At 36.9% G+C, this 23951-nt stretch overlaps 1 protein-coding gene across 5 annotated transcripts in view; it reads left to right on the top strand.

Annotated features, from left to right (window-relative positions):
- Zcchc4 (zinc finger CCHC-type containing 4) overlaps positions 1–23951 on the top strand; it is a 53522-nt gene that overhangs the window by 26422 nt on the left and 3149 nt on the right. For 2 of the 5 annotated variants that reach the window (XM_046423822.2, XM_046423821.2), the window contains exons 6-12: positions 7161–7233; positions 10177–10327; positions 11348–11448; positions 18361–18482; positions 18722–18797; positions 21564–21615; positions 22159–22303. In XM_046423822.2, the coding sequence (XP_046279778.1) occupies positions 7161–7233; positions 10177–10327; positions 11348–11448; positions 18361–18482; positions 18722–18797; positions 21564–21615; positions 22159–22303 (720 nt within the window). Of the gene's footprint in view, positions 1–7160; positions 7234–10176; positions 10328–11347; positions 11449–18360; positions 18483–18721; positions 18798–21563; positions 21616–22158; positions 22304–23951 lie in introns of those variants that run through there. The other 3 variants (XM_046423823.2, XM_058572383.1, XM_058572385.1) reach the window with 3 other exon arrangements.

The raw sequence follows: 23951 nt of genomic DNA, 5'->3' as shown, positions 1-23951 counted from the left end.
CAAGGCAGGAGAATTGAAAGTTCAAGCCCAGCCAGGGCAACTCAGAAAGACAAAGTTTAAAAAATAAGGAAAAAAAAAAAAAAAAAAAAGGCTGGAGAGCACCCCAAGGTGCAATTTCTAGTATCCCCCACCTACCACAAAATAGTTGTAGTGGAATGATTTATGCAGAAAGAAACTAAGAAAAATGCCTGACATGTGTCAAACCCTGGGTTCAATCCCCCATACCATACCTGTCCCCCCCCCCAAATGTATATATGTGTGTGTTTGTTTATATTTACATATGTAAGTATATAACATATATATGTAAATTTATTCTCTACACACACACAGACAGAGTCAAGGAAATTGTTCAAATTGCAGGACTGTCTGGTTTATATTATCTTAGTTTTTAAAGGAGAACGATCTTTAATTCACCCAAAACATTCTGGATTTGGGTTTTTACATTTTTTTAAGCATATAAACATTTTAAAAAGTAGATTCATATAGTATTTTTTTCCACTTGCTATATTTTAGGCATATTTCTTCTTTTTTTTTAATATATTTATTTTCTAGTTTTCGGCGGACATAACGTCTTTGTTTGTATGTGGTGCTGAGGATCGAACCCGGGCTGCATGCATGCCAGGCGAGCGTGCTACCGCTTGAGCCACATCCCCAGCCTGGGCATATTTCTTTATTTTTTAAAAATGCAGATGTATTTCAACACTGACAAAACAGTAGTTTTCAGTATCTCGACAAGGTTGTAGAACCATCATCACTAATTCCAGAATATTTTTATCACCTTTGAAAGAAATGCTCTCCCAGTGATCAGTCTCTTCCCATCCCTCAACCCCTAGCCTTGGGTAGCTGTGGTCTAATTTCTGTCTTTACAGATTTGCCTCTTCTGAGTATTTCATATGAGTAGAATCATACAGTAGATGATTTTTTGAGTTTGGCTTCTTTCACTTAGCATAATATTTTCAAGGTTCATCCATGTATCAGTACTACATTTTTCTTTTATGGGTAAATAATATTCCACTGTATGGATATAGGGAATTTTGTTTACCCGTTGCTGTGGTTAGGGTGTTAAACATATCCAGAGGTCCATATGTTAAAGGCTTAGGCTCCAGGGTGGTGCTAGGGGAAGTTGGAGGAGTGGCCTTGTGGGAGTCCTTGGTCAGGGTTTGCCCTTGGAAGGCAGGTTTTGTGAGACTCCTTGGCAGTTCTCACAGAGGATTGTTATAAAAGCCTGAATTTGCCTTCCCACCCCCGCTTCTGTTTTGATATAGTCAAATTGCTACATTGCTCTGCACATGCAACCACCGTTTCCATCTCTTTTAGGACATGATGTAACTAAGAGATGGCCACCAAATTACTTTCATCCTGCAAAACTATGAGTTAAATAAACCTTTTCTCAGTGTAAAGTTAGCTACCTAGGTATTTCATTGTAGTGACACAAAGCTGACTAATCATCCATTCATTAGTTGATGGATATTTTGGTTGCTTCTACTTTTTGACATAGTAATACTACTATGAACATTTGTATGAGTTTTATATTTGTATAAAATAGACATGTTGTCTGATCTCTTGTGTATTGTATTAGTTTGTAAGAGCTGCCAAAACAAAATACCACAGTCTGTGGCTTCAGCAACAGACATTTGTTCTCTCGAAGTTCTGGATGCTGGGAGTCCATGAGGAAGGTGTCAGCACATTTGGTTTCTCTCAATCCCCTCTCCTTGGCTTGCCTTACCACCATCTCCTCACGTGGTCTTTAGTGCACACTCATCTCTGGTGTCTTTGTGTCCAAATTTTTTCTAAAGGCCTCATTTAACCTTAATCATCTTTCAAAGGTTCTGTCACCCATAGTCAGATTTCAAAGTATTGGTGATTAGAACTTAACATAAGAATTTTGAGAAGACACAAACCAGCCCATTACAGGCATACGTAGAGGTAAAATTGCCTGGGGTCATATGGTAACTTAACTCTATTGAACCTTTTTTTTTTTTTTTTTTTTTGTGATACTCGAGGTTGAACCCATAGATGAAATTTGAAATTTAACTACTGAGCTATACCCATAGCCCTTTTAATTTTATTTTGAGACAGGGTCTTGCTAAGTTGCCCAGGCTGGCCTCAAACTTGGAATCCTCATGTCTCTGGGATTGTAAGTGGGTGCCAATGTGCCAGGCTAGGTTTAACTTCTGCCAAACTGTTTCCCAAGGTGGCCATGCTACATTCTGTTCCCACCAGGATGTATGAGGGTTCTAATTTCTCATGTCCTTGTCAATGCTTACTATTCATCTTTTTGAATTACAGCTCTTTATGGTTTTGATTAGCAATCACTGATGACTGGTGATGTTGAGCGTATCTCCTCATTGCCATTTGTTTACCTGTTGGAGAAATATTTATTCAATTCTACCCATTTTTAAGTGTTTACCTTTTTATTGTTGAATTCAGAGAGTTCGTAATATATTCTGGATATTAGACCTTTATCAGATTTACGATTTGCAGGTATGTTCTTCCTTTTTTGTGGGTTGTCTTTTCACTTTGGTGAAGTCCAGATTTCCTCCTTGTGTTTTAGGTGTCATGTGTAAGACATGATTCCTAAATCCAGCCATAATATTTATATCTATGTTTAATCCTAAGGGTTTTACAATTTTTGCTCTTATGTTTAGGTCTTAGATCTGTTTTTAGCCAGTTTTTATTCGTGTTTTGAGGTAGGAGTTCATCTTCTTTCTTTTGCATGTGACTCCTCATTGTTCTTTTCCCATTGAATTGTTGTGACACCCTACTAAAAACTAAGTGACCAGGCTGAGGAGTGTAGCTCAGTGGTAGAACACTTGCCTGGTATGTGCAAGACTGTGGGTTCAATCCCCAGCACCACAAACAAACAGAAAATAACTGAATGAATGAATGAATAAAATGACCTACATATCTTAAGCAAAACTAATGATCATAAGTATATGGATTTATTTTTGGACTCTATTCCACTAATCTGTTTCTATTTTTATGCCAGTCTGACATAGTTTTTATTTATATATTTTGCTTTTAGTAGATTTTGAAATTGGAAAATGTGAGTCTTTCAACTTTGTTTTTTTCAAGGTAGTTTTAATTATTCTGGGTTTTTTGCATTTCCATGTGGATTTTAGGATCAGCCTGTCAATATCTATAATTTTTTTTTTTTTTTTTTTTTTTGTGGTACTAGGGATTGAACCCAGGGGTGCTCAACCATTGAGCTATGGCCCCAACCCTTTTTATATTTTATTTTGAAGAGGGGGCTGGAGATACAGCTCAGTTGGTAGAGTGCTTGACTTGCATGCACAAGGCCCTGGGTTTGATCCCCAGCACCACACACACACACACAAAATGAATAAAACCAGGGTCTTGCTAAGCTTTGCAGAGGCTGGCCTCAAACTTGTGATCCTTCTATCTTAGCCTCCCAAGTTAACTGGAATTACAAGCAAGTGCTACTGTGGCCACCCTACTGAGATTTTTTTGCATGTGGTTTAAGATTAATTTGGAGATTATTGCCATTTTAATATTGTCTTCCAGCTAGGTGTGGTGGCACATGCCTTTAATTCCAGTGACGTAGGAGTCTGAGGCAGGAGAATTGCAAGTTAGTGGCCAGCCTGGGCAACTTTGTGTTTCAAAATAAAAAAAAAAAGGCTTGGTGGAAGGGAGGGGATGTGGTTCTGTGGTAGAGTATTATCAGGTTCAATTCCCTGTACTGCACCCCTCAAAAAAAAAAAAAAAAAAGAAAGAAAGAAAGAAAAAGGTCTTTTAGTCCTTGAACATGAGATATTCCCACTTACTAGGTCTTTTATAATATCTGGGGGCATGGAGTGTACCCCGTGTGTGGTCTGTGTTTACAGTATGATGGAGCTGTGGTTGGTTCAGATTTCTCTCAAAGACCACACACAGTTAAATCAGGAAAAGAATCTGGTGAGTATGAGTGGCAATGAATAATCACTTTGGATACTTTGGTTCTGGTTTCTCCTTGCCTGATGTAAAGACGGTCTGTCCCAGGCTGCAGGACTGCCTCAATTCCAGCCTTCTCCATGTGGACTATAAATAGCCTTTTCAGGGGTTGTTAGATAAGAAGTTAACATTTGCTAAGATGGATTTCTATGTGCTCTAATTTTAGCATGAAAGATGTGAAACTCTATTTGGCAAACTATTATCCAAATAAAGTTATATCAAAAAATGAATTTCTTAGGTTCATTTTATGAACTAATTTTAGTCAGCTCTTGATTACATTTCCTGTGGGTAGAGCATGTTTCACACTTGGTAACTGACTCTCATTTAAAGAGAATGAATGGCCAAATTAAATGAATGTCCTTTTGAGCTGTTTCAAGTGCATGCTTTTCTGATTGGTTTTGTTTGCTTTATTCAGTGGAGAGAGTAATTCTTTGTGACCAATTTCATTGTAAGAGGGCAATGTTGAGTGATTTTTTTTTTTATAATTTAAAATATGAATAATTATGCTCCCTCATTTGTGCTTGATGGAAACTGAGAACTGAAGTCTCTTGGCTTTTTTTTTTTCCTCTTTCTGGCTCTGCACACTGCTGCCCAGAATGTTTTGGACAGGTGTGCTGTACTGAATTTTAGGCAAATCAAATTTTCTCTTTTAATTTTCAAAAACAACTCTTGTATCTCTGTCAAGAAATGAAAAAAATGAGATTAAATTAGAAGGGGATTGTATTTTCCTTTGCTCTTACTCCCAAGGCAGTGTAAGAAACAAGAACATCCTTGAATAATAGTTGACCCAAAGCTGTGCTAGTATTGAAGTACTTTTTAAAAAAATCGGTATTTAAAATTTAGTTAAATAGGAAGATATATTTGTTTACTGGTGATTATTAACATTGCTTTACATATTCTGGAATGTTTATTAGGTTACACTATGTGGTTTAAATATTTTTCAGTTATCCAAGCCTTTTGTTTATTCAGTGCAAATTAATGTTTTATGAAATTAGCAGATGTGCTTACAGTATCATAAATGACATTACAGTATATTTTACAGAGAATAGTGAACAGCTGTTACTCTATCTCTGCAAATTAGGAAGAAAAAAAAGTTTAGGTTATATTTTGTTGAACATAAACGTAATTCTCTAACACAAGATACATTAAGACATAAATCTTCATGGCTGATATTTACTAAAAAAATACTATTTAGCATTTTAGTATATGCTATGTAGCCAGTATGAAACACTTTACATACATTATCTCATTTATTCTGTGAAGTCCTCTGAGGTAAAAACTTATTTTCCCCATGTTTCAGATGAAGAAGCTTGAGCTCACAGAGGTTCACTAACTTCTTGTGGTTGCCCAATGTGTAAGGGAACTGCTCAGAGATTGAAACCAGGGGTCTGACTGTAGAACCTGTGCTCTTGACCTCAGTGGAACAGGAAGGGGATAAGCCTGGGCTGTCTGTCCTAAGTGTTCATGGTGGACACTCAGTTGGTAATGGGCGGGGCAGGTGACTGAGAGTAACCGTACAAGCAGAGAAATGCCACTCTCATGGTTTGGAAGGAAGTCAAATGAAAAAGAATGTGGCTCTGATTTTTTCATTCTTTCCAATGGTTTATGAATTCCCAAGGAAGATGGTGTGATTCATCTATGAATTACTTAAAACAGACAACATTCAAAATTCTTTTATGATAACAAAGTTTTCTATATTGTATGAAAAACTTGGAAATCAGCACAAAAGACCATAAGACCTGTCTGCATAAATGGGGAAAACAGTACAGATATAACTAAGAGATATAGAAAACTCAGCTTTGTAAGTAATCAGATAAGTGCAAATTTAAACCATAATTGGTAAGAGTTTAAGCCCGGTAAATTAGCAAAAATTTATAAAATGTTAATCCCCAAAGCTGTTATTCTCATTCATTGATGATGGCATTTTAAAGTAGTACATTAGAAAAATAAAATAGTTCATTCAGTAAATAAATGTCCCTCTTTTCTGGTACTAATTCAATAAACATGAATGCCCATACTTCTTTTTCTCTGATATTGAGAAGCATATTTTATTAAACTAATCTGCATTAACAAGAAAAACTGCATTATTTCTTTTTTTTTTTATTAACCACAGAAGAAAATAATTAACAGCTGGAACACAGAAATGTTGATTTAGTGTTTTCCTTAAAATTATTAACCATGAGAGATATATTTTAATTGCCAACCAACTGAAAGTTTAAATTGTATTATAATCTGTCAGTAATCCAGTTGCTTATATATAGTCTCCAGGTCCACAGGAACATGTGTGTTTCATGTATGAGGAGTCTATACTTTTGTCACTGGTTTATTAAACTTGGGAAAATAATTTCTGTTCATTATTCATTGTTAAGAGTCCCTGAAACTTTTAGAAAGTGTTATTTATTTCAACAAACTAAAAATCATGAAGTTCATTTTATGAAAGTGATTTGTAGTTTAAAAGTGTAGTTTAGGTGGAATTGCAAGTTGGTGCAACCAATATGGAAAACAGTATGGAGATTCCTTGGAAAACTTGGAATGGAACCACCATTTGACCCAGCTATCCCATTCCTCAGTTTATACCCAAAGGACTTAAAAACGTCATACTATAGGGATGCAGCCACAGCAATGTTTATAGCAGCTCAGTTCACAGTAGCTAAACTGTGGAACCAATCTAGATGCCCTTCAGTAGATGAATGGATAAAGAAGCTGTGGTATTATACACAATGGAATATTACTTGGCATTAAAAGAGAATAAAATCATGGCATTTGCAGGTAAATGGATGGAAACGGAGTATATTATGCTAAATAAGCCAATCCCAAAAAACCAAAGGCTGAATGTTTTCTCTGATATGTGGATGCTGATCTATAGTGGGGATGGCAGGGAGCATGGGGGGAATGGAGAAAATTTAGATAGGGCAAAGGGGAGTGAGGGGAAGGGAGGGGGAATGTGGGTAGGAAAGGTGGTGGAATGAGATGGACATCATTACCTTCCAAGTACATGTATGAAAACACGATATGTTGTGACTCTACTTTGTATACAACCATGAAAAATTGTGCTCTGTATGTGTACTATGAATTGAAATTCATTCTGCTGTCATATATAACAAATTAGGATAAATAAATTAATTAAATAAAAAATGTAGTTTAGTTAATATTTACTTACTGTGTGGCTGTGGCTGGACAAGTAATTCCAATAATAAATTATTTTACAGGTATTCACAGTTTTATATGGAAGATAGCTTTTGCTATTATAACATGTTTAACCATCATTTCTTTGATGGAAAGGTAAGGATTATTACCCTTGTTTCTTGCTTTTCTTATTTCAGAAAAACAAATTCAGGAGTATCTCCTTTATTATCTTTCTATCAAGGCCCTAGGTTCAATGAAAACAAAAACTATATTATTGGTTGGGATTGAAAAATGAGTCTCCTGATTTAATAAATACAGCACTCTTTTCATTTGAAACAATTTAGCTTTGGGACACATTATTTTTCAGCCACGATAGCCATTAAAATAAAGTATTGAAATAAATAACATTTAGAATTAGATGTGTTTCATTGTTTCCCAGAGTTTATGTGGTTGGTGATAACTGGGATTTGAGAACTGATCAGATGAGTGTGAAGGAGGGTGGGGAGTTTAAAATTGCTTGACCTTGTACCACAAGGGACTCCTCAGCAAGGGCTGTGGCAGTGGGAAAGGGGGGACAAGGAGGGCACTGTGCAGGCATTGCCCCAGTGGAAACAGGACTTGCTTCAAGGACCGAGAGGGAGGAGCTAAAGCTGCCTTATGCACGGCCTGCAGTTATTTCTATCCCATCCTCCAAAACAGAGCAGGGAGGCTTGGAAGGGATGTCTGGAAACGTGGCTGTTGTGGAGCTGGTGGGATATTGCTGTGGGGGAGTCCAGATGGCCATTTTCAAACTGCAGCCAGGAGGACAGGTCATGACAGTGATGGGAAAGTAGGCAGAGTGGTTTAGGGTGTTTCGTTATTTGTTTTTGATACCAAACTATGATTTTCCTTTTTATTTTGAATAATAAATACAAATAAGGGTAAAATTACATTTAAAAAACTGTTGGCTAGAAATTTCACATATTTTCAAAAAGTATCATGTTAGCCTTTTTCTAGGAAACTCTGCAACTTACTATTGAAAATTTATAGAATTACCTTGTAATAAATTTTTGAAATAATGAGTTGGATAAACTGCTATGGCTGAGCCCCACTTTATCTTTGCTCAAAGAATATAGTGGCCCACCTCATCTTTCCTTACTCTGTATTTTAGCAGCAGCCTCTAGCTAGCCCTGCGACTGTAGAGATTGATCTACAGAAGACTGTTCATCAGTCTTTTCCTGCCTATGCAGGAAAAGTTTCTCCATGGAGATTTGCCATCCCTTGGCAAAATAACTGCCTGTCCACCAGCATCTCTGTGGCTCACAGGGGACTCAGGCTCTGTACCTCAGCACTTTTTGGTCCAGTTGCTTAAAAAGCAGGAGTTCCCCTCACAGGGATTTATCATAGCAACCCAGTGTAAAAGATGTTATATGCCTTAATGTAAGGGGGCTTCAAGGCTGCCAAACTAATTAAGATGCCAGGCATGCCCTGTAGTAACTGAGGTGAAGGGAAGAGCCCAGTTGCTGTGGACCTTAGCTTAAGCAACTTCTGTCTCCTAGAGGTAGCCAACACTAGAACTCTCAGAACTCATGAAGGCCATGATTCTTGATTCTTACCTACAAAAAAAATATTTTTTTATGTTTTCTAATAAGCTAGGAGTTTAGGCATTGCTAGCTTGTGTGTTAGTTAACTGTTTTGTCAGCCTAAGAACTGACAAGAACAATTAGAGGTGGAAGTTTATTTAGAGCTCACAGTTTCAGAGGGCTCCGTCCATAGACTGTCAGCTCCGTTGCTCTGGATCTAACATGACGCAGAACATCATGGCAGAAAGGTATGGAGGAGGAGGCAGCTCAGGACCTTGTCACCCGGAAGTGGAGACTCTCACTCAGCATGGACAATGTATAAACCCAAGGGCATGCGCCCAGGTACCCACCTCCTCCAGCCACACCCCACCTACTTTCAGTCCCCACTCAGTTAATCCCTTCAGGATTGATGTGCTGGTTTGGTTAGGGTTCTTGTAACCCAGTCATTTCCCCTTTAAACCTTGCATCGTCTCACACATGAGCTTTTGTGGGGGTACCTCACATCCAAAATAAAACAGCTTGTTTTATTTTCTTTCCTTCTATTTTTAACTCTAAGGAATTTAGAGGGTTTCAATTTCATCTGTGTCTTATGTCCTTGCTCATGTTAGTGAGGAAGTAAGTGCTGGGCAGTGGCTGAAAATGGCTATCCTTTGACGTGCGTCCTCTGCTTTAGGAGTTCTACCAGGAGGTCATCCTTGTCCCTTGAATCAGTTGGATCTTCTTTTGATTTAGTAGTAGAACAATATATATTTTATTAGAACGTACATGTAGTCATTGAAGTTTAAAATGCCATTATACTTTAAAGTCCTGTGCCAATTTACTTCTGTAAACGAGTACTTGAAAAGGGCTTCCAAGTGGACTGGAGATGATATGATAGGTGTAGCTCTTATTAACTGCACCCAGAGCAAAAGATGATAAAAATCCTAGCTAATGTTGGCTTTGCATTTACGGAACACTTACATCATCCTGTTGGGAAGGTGCATTTCCAGCCTGACTTTGTGTTGAGAACTTGTTTGTTTACTTACTGTGCATGTTCAAATAAGCCTGTCATTTACCTGATTCTCAAAAACATTTTTGACTGGTAATTTGTGGCTGTTATTGAACTGAACTCATGGTGGTGGACAAGTCAGATAGGAGAAAAACTTGTCTTATTCTTCTTTGTGTCCCCAGGGTTTAGCACTGTCCCTGCTCCTGTTTGTTGAATTGAATTGAACATTTTAGATAGTTTTCATGGGTAATGAGTTTCTCTCTTTTAGGTTACTAAATTTAGTTTTTTAATTTAACCATTTGAAATGTGTAGTTGTCTGATAGTGATGGTATTTGAATTTGCAATTTAAAAACCTGCTTATCAAGGAACCCAAAGATAAAATCTGAAAGGTGGGGGGGGGGGCAGGCTAAGACAGGCTTTGGCAGGGTGACTTGCTTAAGTTTCCAGGACTAAGAGTGAGACTGAGTCTAATGCATTCTCCTCCAAATAGGATAAAGTGCCTCTCTCCAGTCCTAATTTAGAAATGAATTTTTATTTTATTTGTTGCAGGCTGCCCTTGAAGTATGCAGAGCATTTTTACAGGAAGATAAAGGTGAAGGAGTCATTCTGGTGACAGACCCTCCTTTTGGTGGCTTGGTTGAACCTCTGGCTAATACATTCAAGAAGTTAATTGCTATGTGGAAAGAAGGTCAAAGCCAAGGTGTGTAATTTTTTACTGACTACAAAATAAACAAGTATCTACTTTCTGTCAAATTTTAGCCAAGCTCAGTGAATCAGAGCACTGATAGAAAATGCATGTCTCGGGCTATTCTCTTTTTAAAAACACACTTGCTTGATGATGGGGCAGACTTCATTATCGTAGTACACTTTGTATTATCCTAATCATATGTTTTTAAAATGGCTTTTAGGTAAAATACCTTTGGAAGAACATCAGTGGCTTGTCATTTGTTCAATAAATATTTACTGAGTGGCTGTTGTGTGCCAGATACTGTTTAGGTATTAGAAATACATAAGTGAATAAAGTAGACATATGTCTGCCCTACAGGCCTTACATTCCCTGTTCCTAAAGTCTTGCCCAGAGCTCTTGAGAGGCCACCCAATCTCAGGCCCAGATCTCTGAACTTTGTCAAGAGATGTGTGGAAATAGGACATTCAGTAGGCTAGTAGTAGTGGTTATTGAGGACACATAGATTCTTGCCCTAGAGATGGGTTAATGAATGGGGACAATTATTCAGTTTAGAGTGGATTAGGACTTCAAAATGCTTTGAAGTATTATCTAATTAGGTAGTACATTCATATTTTTAAGATACAGCTTCTAGCTTGTGAAATGATAAATGTGAGAAAGTCAGGAGTTGTGTGATCAATCTTCTACATTAATTGTGCTACACAACTATTGTGTTTTGGGGACACAGTACAAGCAAAATCTGAAACACTGTCAGACAACTACACATTTCAATATTTGCTGTTCCTAAGACCATTAATCAGAGTGGATAAAGTCAGTGTTTTGTTTTAGATATAAAAGAATATTTCCATTAACCTTTGGGAAAGGTTAAGTTATAAATGGCATAGTAGTAAACATTCTCTTTTATGTATGAGAGAGAAATGTGTTGCATGATTGAAATTTCTACCAATACCAAAAGTTTTTCAATTAAAGTTGTTGGTTTTGTTTTTTCTTTAATATTGCTATCTTCTTTTCTTTTTCTTTTTTGTGATCCATTAGATGAGAGTCACAAAGAGCTGCCCATTTTCTGGATTTTCCCTTACTTTTTTGAGTCCCGAATTTGTCAGTTTTTTCCCAGCTTTTGCATGCTGGATTACCAGGTATAGTAAATATTTTGTCTTCTGGAACGGTTGGGGAATGGATATTCTGCTTAAATAAATATCCTGACAAAGACTGTCCATGATTTTAGTAATTTAAAATATTTTGAGCTGTGTCATACATTAAAATTATTGCCATGTATAACTTGTCCTGTGGTTCCTAATGTCTATAATCCCTAGGTGCTTGTTAAAAATACAGATTTTAATAATTTTAGATTATTTCATTAACAGGCTGTGTTATCATTCCATTTTTTTGGACTACAGGTTGCTTCTCTACCTTTAAGGTGCTATAAATAACACTGCTGTAAATAATTTTAATGCATATAATTTTTTCTAGTTTTTATATAACTTCCTTGAAATAGATTTCTAAAACCGAGATTACTTTCTCAAATTTAATAGGCATTTTTTATAGCTATTGAGCCATTCATATTAACAGGTTTCTTTCCAAAAATGCATAGCATAAGCCATTTTAACCTTGACTTTTTGAGTTCTGCTTCAGGCAAAAACCACATCATAATTCCTCTCAAAGCTGCTTACTCTCCTTTTTAGGGCATCCAGTTTTCTGTTTCTTGTCTTATTTTCTGTTTCTAGAGTTGACATTTGTGATACAAAGATAGCTGATGTATCCTGGAGATGTTAACTAAGTAACTCCTTCCAGCTTCCAGTAGCACCTGCTGCCTCTGGCAGTAAGTCACCATCTAGTGCAATGCTTGGCACTTGGTAGGTGCCCCATGTATGTCAGATGGATAATTAAATGGAAAAAAGCATGAACTGTGGATTTGAAGAGATCTGGGTTTTAATCCTGGACCGACTACTTGACTTCTCTCAAGCTCATCATACCTGTTAAATGAGTACACTGATAACAAATATCTGCTTCAGAGAGGATGCATGAAAAGCCTGAACCCCGTCCTCAACACTTGCAAGTGTAGAGTAGAGGCTGTTGCTGTCAGCAGTGTTGTCATTTAGTTAGTCCCATGATGAGGCAAATCTCTTCTTCTGGCCCTGTTTTTACATGACATCTGAGACGTAAATTTAGCTGAGCTGGGTGCGGTGGCACACGCCTATAATCCCAGTGGCTTGGGAGGCTGAGGCAGGAGGATTGAGAGTTCAAACCCAGCTTCAGCAAAAGCAAGGTGCTAAGCAACTGAGTGAGACCCTGTCTCTAAATAACATACAAAAAAAAAAAAAATAGGGCTGGGAATATGGCTGTCGTTGAGTGCCCTGAGTTCCATTCCCCAGTACCATCACCCCCCCCCCAAAAAAAAAAATTGGCTAAGACAAGGTCCCTCAGATAATGGTTGCATTTATACTTAGATAAGTGTTTTCATGATAGACAAGAGTTTGAAATGGTAACAGGGGCAAGAAAAGGAGCTCTTTAAAGCAGTGGCTGAGAGAGTTTCATATGGCATAACCTCCTGTGCTGCTTGCTCGGGCAACCTGTGTTACCAAGAACTTGAGGAAATATCCAGGGATAGTTTGATGAATAGTTGCAAGGCCCAAGTTTATTAGAAATAACTGTAGGGGCTGGGGATGTGGCTCAAGCGGTAGTGTGCTTGCCTGGCATGCGTGCGGCCCGGGTTCGATCCTCAGCACCACATACAAACAAAGATGTTGTGTCTGCCGAAAACTAAAAAGTAAGTATTAAAAAATTCTCTCTCTCTCTCTCTCTCTCTCTCTCTCTCTCTCTCTTTAAAAAAAAAAAAAAAAGAAAGAAAGAAATAACTATAAACAATTCAGTGTATTGAAGAAAAATGGTTCTGGTCAGCCGGGCACAGTGGCACATGCATATAATCCCAGTGGCTTGGGAGGCTGAGGCAGGAGGATCAAAAGTTCTAGGCTCCTCTGGGCAACTTAGAAAGACCTTCCCTCAAAAAGAAAAAAGTGTGATGTAGCTCAGTGATAGAGTGCCCCTGGGTTCAAACCTAGTGAGTGTGCACATGTGTGCGCACACATATACACACACAGGTTCTTGTTAGATCATATGTGTCTGACAGGGTGAAAAGTCTTTTTTTTTTTTTTTTTTTTTGTAAAGAGCCAACTTTTGGAAAGACGAGTGAGAATAAAATCTATAAAACCTAAGTTTTTTCATGAATCCTACTAAGAGTAAGAATAGTTCTGCTCATTATGTGTTCATGTTGGAGAAACTGATTTCACTACTGTTTCTTGTTTACTGTTTCTCCCTTTGTGATTTTTGCATTTCTTTTTTATTTTTGAAAATGTCTCTGGACCTATTGTTGTTATTTCATTTCTGAGCCTTTTGCTTTCTTCTTTTGTTACTTTAACTTCATTTTCTGGTACTTTTTTTCTTTAATATTAGCCTTTATCAAATGAAAAATTTGAAAGTCTTCTCTCCTTCTTCACAGATCTTTCTCCATAGATCTTGATTAGGCATGTTTTCTGACATTGCTGAAAATGATTGTAAGCCCTGAAGCCACAGTGCAATAAAAAAACCAAAATCATTAAATCTCTTTTTTAGGAATACTTTTCAGATAAATGGAAGGAATAAATGCTACAAATATTCATAAAATATAAATTATGTAGGCTTGCGATAAAGCACTTGATAAGTGCAGAATAAAATAGTTATCAAAGACCTACAAAACCAGGAGTTATTATTAAGGACAGATTATAAAGGAAGGATGTAATAATGAAAAGAAATTTTGATTTAAAGTCAGTGTCATTTAGAGGCTATTTAATCTTGGGGGAAGTCACTTGATCTTTCCAGATTCCTGTTTCCCTACCTGTAAAGTAAAATGATTGAGCTAAGGATAGTGGCACTACTTCGGAGGCTGAGGCAGGAGAATCACAAGTTTGAGGTCAGCCTCCGCAATTTAGCAAGACTTCGTCTCAAAATAAAAATAAAAAAATAAGAAGAGCTGAGAATGTACCTTGCAGTTATAAAGTCTCTGGGTTAAATCCCCAGTACTGGAGTGGAGGGGAGAGGAGTTGTGTCTGGGAAAAAGAAAGATTTAACCAGAAAAGGGATGGTAAATAAGTTTCACTTTTAGTGCTAAATCTGATAAATGGAAGTGACTTTCTGGATTTGTTGAGGCTATCAGCCTCAAGCAGCAGAGTAACATGATTGAATAGTGATGTCTGCCATCTGCTCAGAGTCAGGGAGTGGCGGTGTTCATGTCCTACAGTTACCACTTGTGAATTCGGTGATCTCAGGTCTCTTCCTCATTGAACATTCTCTTTTCTCTTGTTTCTGTTTAACCTGGGACACTTACCTGGAGTGTGGAAGGTACAGCTGTTTGCTTTTGTCAAAGCTACTCTTTTGTGAAGTGAGCCTGCGTAGAAAAGTTTCAACATTAGCTTCATGGTCAGAAAAGAAATTCTTTTGACAGAAATTTCTGGGAAATTATTGCACATTAAAAGATGTCAACTAAAACCTTGAAACTCAGTGTATAATAAACATTTATGAAAGGGGGGTAAGAGACACATGGGAATTTTAACTAAGGGCTACCTAAGATATGGGGAATATGACTGATTTACTAGAAGCTGGTGGGTGTGTGGAATGCATTTGGGACCTTTGGTGTCTGTTGAAGTTCAAAGAACAGTCCTCAGGGCGTCGTGGGAGTACTTGTATTCCATCTTTAATCTTTGTACCTGACATAATGCCTGGAGCACAGTAGGTGCAAAACAAATATTTGTTGACCTGAATGTCTTGGTTCTCCGTGTAACTAGTTTCACCCTCATATTACAGAGGATATTTGCGTATAGATCAAATTAAAAGCTAGGAATTGCAGAGATTTTGTGCTTTCCCTCATTTCTATACAGTACTTCATCACATTAATCAGTTTCGTGGGAGAAATTTTCTATTTGAAAATGCCTCTCATCATCATTGTGAGTGAAATGTCAGGGATAATGATGGGAAGATGGTGTATCAGCTCTACCACTAGTGATGTGCAATTTGCAAAATTGTGTTTGCTTTACAGCACTTCCACAGGAGGTTTATTTGTGTGGATGAAGCTATGAAATATGGATGTATGTTAGAGGTACATTAATTTGCCCTAGCAGCATGCATTTTACATACCATATGTTTATAGTTAATTAGCACAACAAACCCGCATTTAAAAATAATAATAATCTCAATTAGGTTATGCAAAATCAAGCAATCAGCCACCTTCCTGACACGTACATTCTCTGACTCCTTGGGTACCCATAAAGAAATTGTTCTTTTTTTCTCTGTCTTACATCTGCTATCTGTTGCATTGCATAGGATGGCCAAGTACCAGAAACCTTTCCACAGTATTATTTTCCAACATTGGAAAATGTTCTTAAGATTCTCTTAGAATTTTTTTCTTATGACATTCATAAATTTATGTTCAAATGTCTTTATTGAATTTAAATAAGGAACTGTATATTCAAATCCACAGTGGTACATTAGGGAAAAGTTGTGAATTTAAATCATTAAAACGATTTCAAAGTACTTATGGTACTTTTTAAAGGTGATTGTGAAGTAGAATCTATTTTCGTATCTTAGTCTGTAATAGGTAACATGTATTCACAGAAGTTTGAAAGATGGAAAGAAACAGAGGTAACCTGGGCTGACTTCCCAATGTAATGATCCTCTCTGCTGAATGCATGACGAGCAGTCATCTAGCTTCACTCGAGTGCTTTCACCAGCGGAGTCCTATAGCCTTACAAGGCAACTCAATTTATTTAATAGCCCTAATCGTTAGAAAATTTTCTCATATTGAGATAAAATATGCTTTCCATTAACTTCTAACCATTGGTCCTAGTTGTATTCTCTGAGGCAGTAAAGGATAAGTCTAATTTCTATTCCATATGACGCCCCTTCAGTTGTAATATAGCTGTCCGTCCTCCCAGTCTTCTCTTTTCGGAATAAACACCCCCAATTTGTTAACTGTAAATCTGATTCATTCCCATTGTTTTCAGTAGAAATGAGCCAGTTTTATCAATGTGTCTCTTAAAGTGTAATGACTGAACGCTGGGCTGCAAATGCCGTCCCACCTGTTACTTCCCTTGTTAGGATACTACACTCTACAGTTAGGCGGGACTGAGGGCTCACAGTGCTGGCAGTCAGCCAGAAACCCCTGGGGGTTTTGCATCATCCCTTGGGGCTCCTCGCATCATCCCTTGGGGCTCCTCATTTTCTACCTAGCTTCTTCCACTACTGAAGCTTGTTGATGGGCCTTCCTAAATGTGTTCATCTGTAATTTGATGGGTATTGGCATTAAACTTGCAAGGCCCTAGAGAGAGAGCCTAGGCATCTACCTTCAAAGATCTCCTTTTTCATTGTCAGTTCCTTATATTTTTGTGATTTATTAAATAGCCAATCTGCAGACCAGGTCTCTTGTACATTCTTAAGTGTTCAGAATCAAAACAATTCGTTATACCTTATTTGAAAGTTAGAACACACCTGTATTGGGCCGGGCGCAGTGGCGCACACCTGTAATCCCTGCGGTTTGAGAGGGTGAGACAAGAGAATCTCAAGTTCAAAGCCATCCTCATCAAACGCTAGGTGCTAAGCAACTCAGACCCTGTCTCTAAATAAAAAATACTAATAGGGTTGGGGATATGGCTGAAGTGGCCGAGTGCTCCTGAGTTCAGTTCCTAGTACCCCCCCTCCAAAAAAAAAAAATACACCTGTATTGGGCTCCTAAAAATGGTATTCTCACAGTCTTCTTGTGAATAATCTAAAGCATTGGTTCTCCAATTTGAGTTTGCTGGGGAGATGTGCTGAAACCGACTACTCAGCTCCACTCCCTAAGTTTCTAATTTGCTAGGTCCTAGGTGGGGTGAGAATTTGCATTTCTAATAAGATCCCAGGAATGCTAATCTTACTGATCCATTTTGAGAATAACTGATCTAAAGAAAGATGGATTGAGGAGCCAAGTGGATTTGTAAACAAGATTGAGAAGTGTGTGGATAATAGACTCGAGGATAGAATAAGCTGAAGAAATCATGCTTGTTAGCTTCAGTTTACCTTTTTTTTTGGTGCTGGGGATTGAACCCAGGGCCTTGTGCATGTAAGGCAAGCACTCTGCCAACTAGCTATATCCCCAGCCCAGTTTCAGTTTACTTTTAAGATAATCTGAAACTGCCAGTTGAGTTAGGGATCTTGCGGGGAGAGGTACATGTTTAAAATAGTCTTTGTGGGGAGAACACCTGTTAGTTGTGGATCCTTCCCTTCATCTCTGCCTTTCTACCTTGTGCCCCCACAGGATTAAGTGTTTACATACATAATCCCACTTAACCTTCACAGTAACCTTAAGGCAGGAACCAAAACCCTCCTTTTACTGATAGAAAATATGTAAACTTTCCTAAGGTCACATAACAGGTAACTGGGAAAGCCACTGTCTGACTCCTGAGTCTGTGCTCTGCCTGAATGCTAGAGGGCCTGTGGTGAGTGGAGGTCACAGTGAGGCCGCCCTGAGACCTGGTGGACTGAAAGCTGACATCTAGCCAACTTCACATGCAAGAACTCAGTCCCCAAAAAGTTAGCATATATCTTTGAAGGCATAGTCTTTTAAGGCCAAAAGCTAAATTCTTCTTTCTAATAAAGTCTGTTGTGTTAGGTAAAAGATTAGTATTGTACCTTTAGTATTAGATAACATGAGTTTGTCATGAAAGATTTTACCTTTTTATGATGAAATTGTACTGCCATAGAGGACTCTGTGGGCTGTTAATTATTAAGTAAGAAGCTCTTCCTTTTTTTTTTTTTTTTTTGTGGGGCTGGGGATTGAACCTGGGGCCTTGTGCATGCAAGGCAAGCACTCTACCATCTGAGCCATATCCCCAGCCCGAGAACTGTTACTTTTTAGAATTTCTTATTAAGTACATTGATTTAACCTGCATCTTTGCATTAGCTTGTTTATTGGACTGAAAAGCTTTGTAAATGTTGGCTCATTTGAGTAAATTTTCTTACCTTAATTTTTTTCAAATTTCTAGGTAGATTATGACAATCATGCACTTTATAAACATGGAAAGAAGGGTCGAAAACAGTCTCCTGTGCGTATTTTTACCAACATTCCACCCAACAAAATAATCCTTCCTACTGAAGAAGGGTACAGGTAAGATCACAATAGGACTTTGAAATTCACGTCACTGAAAATATGGTTATGTGTAACTAAAACAGTGAAGTGCTTTCAATATTGAGTCATTTCATTTTTGTGTTGTTGTTGAGTTTGGTCCATAATTTCATATTGAATTGACTTCTGATTACCTCCAATTCCTGGAACAAGTGCTTTGTAAACTTTTATCTACTCTGTGAATCTCAATAAATATATGCAGTTGTTTCATATCTCTTTAGATTTTGCCCTCTGTGTCAACGATATGTTTCTCTTGAGAATCAACACTGTGAGCACTGTGATTCTTGCACATCCAAGGTACAATTTGGTTATATAATGTATTTCTTCTTAATTCTTTTTCTTTTAAATTTTTTAGTTATACATAATACCTTTATTTTGTTTATTTATTTTTATGTGGTGCTGAGGGTCGAACCCAGGGCCTTGCACGTGCTAGGCAAGCGCTCTACTGCTGAGCCACAACCCCAGCCCAAAGCCACAACTCCAGCCTTTAATTCTTAGTCTGTAAAAAGACTCCTTTTTAAATTTTGTTTTTAATTGATACATTGTAATTATACATAGTAGATTGATGTCATATTTGTCCATGCACATAGTTTGCTTGTTCTCCTTCCCCAATACCTTCCCTTTCCCTTCTGTCCTCCCTCCCCATTCACTTGTTCTACCAATCTTTCTTCTATTATTATTATTTTATTTAGTACATTGTCATTATACATATAAGTAGAATTCCTTGTGGTATATTTGTACCTAGATATAACATACTTTGGTAGATTTCATTCCTCAATACTTCCCATTCTGTCTCACTGGATTCCCTTCCTCTCTTCTATGGGTCTCCCTTCTATTTTTGTAAGAATATCCCCACCCCTTTATTTCTTTCTCTTCTTTGTATGAGAGAAAACATTTGACCCTTGACTATCTGAATCTGACTTATTTTAGTTGGCATGATGTCTCCGGTTCTATCCATTTACCAACAGATGACATAATGTTATTCTTTGTAACTGAGTAAAACTTCATTTTGTATATATACAACATTTTCTTCATCTATTTGTCTGTTGATGGTACCTAGACACATTCCGTAAGTTGGCTGTTGTAAATTGTGCTGCTGTGAACATTGGTATACATGTATCACTATTGTATGCTGGTTTTAGTTCTTTTGGATAAATACCAAGGAGTGGGATGGCTGGATCATATGGTGGTTCCATTCCCAGTCTTTTGAGTAATCTCTATACTGCTTTCCAGAGTAGTTGTACTAATTTGCAGTCCAATAAGCAATGTCCTTGAGTGTATATCCCCCCCAATCCTTGCCAGCTAAGTATATTTTAATACAATAGTACTTTATTTCTAGTTATAGAGTACAACAGGCTTTTAAAAGTACTTAATAGCCTTCATCATCGTCAACAGTTACTTGAATTCATTTTCATATGATAGTGTGTAACTGATAAAATTAGGAGTGTTTTAAAATAAGTCACTAAGTGAGTACTAGATTTGTAGTACTAGGTTTGTATGTCTGTTGAGGGAAAAATTATTATGTTTCAAATAAGGCATTGAACTATGGATATCATCACTGTTATTAATTGTAGTAATAATTAATAACATGTGTGGTGCACTTTTTACATGTCAGGCCCTTGCCTAAGAGCTTTGGGTTTGCAAGGATTAATGCATTTAATCCTCACAACAGCTTTATGAGGTAGGTACAGTTACTCTTCACTTTTTACAGATAAGGAAAGACTATAAGGGTCATGTCTCCTATTTATTATTTTGTCTTAATAAACTTTATTTTTTAAAATAGCTTTAAGTTCACAGCAAAATTGAACAGTGGGTACAGCGATTTCCCATGTTCTTTCTACCCAACTTCCCAAGCATAGGCCCCACTGTCAGTAGATGCACGCACCCATCAACACTTCATGACACCATGAGTCATGACTTACATGAAGGTTCACTCTTGGTGTGGCACATTCTTTGGATTTGGATGACTGTATAATGACTGTATCCACCAGATAGATACCTACCGAAGGACATCTTCTTGGTTGCTTCCAAGTTTGGGCATTATGGATAAACCTCCTATTTCATTTTTAGGAAGATAGAATGCCCCTTCAGTTTTGTTTATTTCCACTAAGTCCATTTAGAAAAAGGATGCTAGTTTTTTTTTTTTTTTTGGAGGGGGGTACTATTAAACACAAATTATTCTCCCAAGAAAAGGCTGTATTTATATAAATATTAGAAAAATTATTATTGATCATGCTTGTTTTTTCCCCCACTTTTTTTGTGGGTGCATTATAGTTGTACTCTACTTGTTTTTAACTATAGAAATACTTTTGATTATATATTTTCACTTAGTTTAGAAATGATCTGTATTTACGCCCAGATTGTGTAGAGTTTAAAATGGAGGAATACAAAACATTATTATTTAGAGATGCACATATAAATGGCAAACGTAAAAAGAGCAGGGAAATGACCATCTCAAAGACCAGAATAGTATTTGTTGTTCTTGGGGAAAGAGGGACACTGACGGGAAGGGGCACCTGGGGTGGGTCTGGGTGCTGGTGATATCTGCTTCTTGACCTGGTGGGTTTCCTTAGTATTGCTTTAAAATATGCCTTAAATTAGACATGTGTATTATGTACTTTTCTTGATATATTTTACTTCACGTTTTATATTACTCAAATAGTAATCCATAATCTATCTTTGTAAGTTACTTAAAGCTCTCAAATATGAATGTCATTAAGGATTATATAGTATAGACACATAAAATTATGAATCATTAATTCTCTTGAAATTTTCATTATGAATCCTTCTTTGTACAGATTAGGTTGCTTGAACTGGAGTGGATTTTAAAGATCATTTAGATAAATCTCCTAATTTCACAGTTAAGGAAATTGAGGCCCATCAAGGAGGCATTTGAATTGAGTAGAGAAATGCATAAATTAAAATCAGAGTATTTAATTGTGAAGCCCAGGAAAGAGAGAAATAAGGAATGAATAATTTACATAGATTTTAATAAGGCATTTTAATTTTTAATTGTGGAACTTGATTTTTAATAACAAATATAATTTAAAAATTTTTTTGTAGGATGGCAGGAAATGGAACCATTGCTTTCTCTGCAAAAAGTGTGTAAAGCCTTGTAAGTATTGAGACTGGTGTTTGAGCTCTCTGTAAACATTTTTGAGTTCTTCCTTTATCTAAGTAGTATTTTTATTTCATTGCATTTAAAAAGAAAAAGTAATTAATGTAGAGACCTGATAGAACTTATTTGCTTTTTAATCTTTATAATTACCAACCTGTATGTTTTGTTTTCCATGGGGAGAGATGACTGCTAACCTGTTTCACTGTGGCATTTGGCTTGACTAATTGTTTTATTATTATTATTATTATTTTGGCTTGACTGATTTAAATAGGGCACTATGCTACTCAGTCAGCTACCACTGTGACTGGCTCTCAGCTCATGACTTTTGAGGAAGGGCTGAATTTGTTGCCTTGTAAATCAGAGAAGTTACCTGGTTTAAGTGGGATTCTACCCTCTTTGGTTTCTTTAGCCAAATTAAACTAGCTGTGCAAACCAGCCACAACATTTAAAATAAATGCTATTCCGCATTCTACCTTAAAAGTCAATAAAATTAAAAGTTATATCGAGTGAACTTCTAAAACTTCAATTTTTATTTTACAGCCTGGATCCACTGTAGCATTTGCAATCACTGTGCTGTTCCAGATCATTCTTGTGAGGGCACGAAAGATGGCTGCTTTATTTGTGGTGAATTAGATCACAAACGCAGTACTTGTCCTAACATTGGCACCTCTAAGAAAGCTAACAAGTTAGTTGAATTTTTTAATTACTAGAAAAAATTTTCTTTGTGTACTTTGTATGGAACAATCTACAAAGTACAGGGCATCCAGAGGATTCAAAAGTGCCGACTTGTTATTGTTGACATGACATTGTTCACAGAGATGGGGGAGGGAGAATGCCCAGAGGTCTGAAAGGGTGCTTTCAGGGAGCTCCCAGCTTTACAGGTGAAACACAGAAATAACCAAACATGAGGTGGAAGGTGATTTCACATCTGTGGTTCATATAGAATCATAATTTTGAAATTAGAGTTCAGGCATTATGGAAGGACAAGATATTTAGGTCAGGCCTTGAGGCACAGATCAGATACAGACATACAACTGTGGAAAGGATAGAGAAGGCATTTCAGGAGGCATTTCATTTGATTCCACGCAGTGGGAAATGAAGTTATTTCTTTAAATTACATCCAGTTTCATCGAAAATATTGAGACATGTTTAATACTTAAATATTTAAATTTCTATTATTATTTTTCCTGTGATTATTTTCACTATTCCCACCATTATTTCTTACTGATTGTAACTCAGAGCAAAAGTTATACCAGTGACAGACAGTTCCTTACTTAGAAAAACTACTGTTATTGCAATGGGGTGAATTTGAATGATTATACTTAAAAAAAAAAAAAAAAAAACTAAAAGAGGTTCTAGGGATTAAGTTGTCTTGTTTTATCGATTTTTTTTTTTAAAGCAAAAACAACAAAAACTTACTTAATATCACTGTTATTAGTTGCAGGTTACCAGGTAGCCAGATTTAACATTTATGTAAAAATCAAAATTAGGATAAAAATATGGAACTGTATCATATGATTTGTGATGAAAATCCATTAGATTAGTTAGATTAGTATTACAAATATCTGATGCTTTAGTAAGTTTTTATGATTATGATTATTTTCTACTTGTTTATTTATTTATTTTTCCCCCCAGTAGAAATTGGTATTTTTTGTGGTACTGAGGATGAAATCCACAGGCTCTCTACCACTGAGCTATATGCCCATTTCTTAGGGTTTTTTTTTTTTTGTATTGTACCTTTATTTTATTTATTTATTTTCATGTGGTGCTGAGGATAGGCGGGCCTCAGACGTGCGAGGCTCGTGCTCTACCACTGAGCCACAATCCCAGCCCCTCCTTAGCTTTTTTTTTATGAAACTAAGTTTCTGAGGCTGAGTTTGAACTTGCAGTCCTCTTAATTCAGCTTCCCTAGTATCTGGGATTACCGGTGTATGTCACCTCACCAGACTGAAAATTTTTTTCCATTAAAGTCCAGCCACTTGAATTCTGCCTGCTATTTAAACTGCCTCTTTTCAAATTTAATTATTTTCACTAGGTAGACCAAGATAGAGTAGAATCTAAAAAACAATAATTAAATGAATCTTTTGTTTTTCCCTAGAAACCTCTGACTTTTAGTCTGGAATTATTGCATAATTTATGGTGTAATTTTGGGTGGAAACAGGAGTGACAGGTTCAGCCTTTAATTCTGAGAACTTAGTATACATAGAAACTGAGTTGGCATTTTGGTAACTGTAGGCTCTTTGTTGCTTCTTAAATGACTAGTGTATTTGATACTAATGTTGTTTTCATTGGGGGAAATCATCTAGTATATTTCAATGTTAGATTATAACAAT

The sequence above is a fragment of the Marmota monax genome, unplaced genomic scaffold, assembly GCF_021218885.2.
Source record: "Marmota monax isolate L192 unplaced genomic scaffold, Marmota_monax_Labrador192_F-V1.1 WCK01_AAM20220418_F8-fsc00009, whole genome shotgun sequence".
Lineage (NCBI taxonomy): Eukaryota > Metazoa > Chordata > Mammalia > Rodentia > Sciuridae > Marmota > Marmota monax.
The sequence above is the reverse complement of the archived record's forward strand: the minus strand, read 5'-3'. Positions and strand labels throughout refer to the sequence as shown.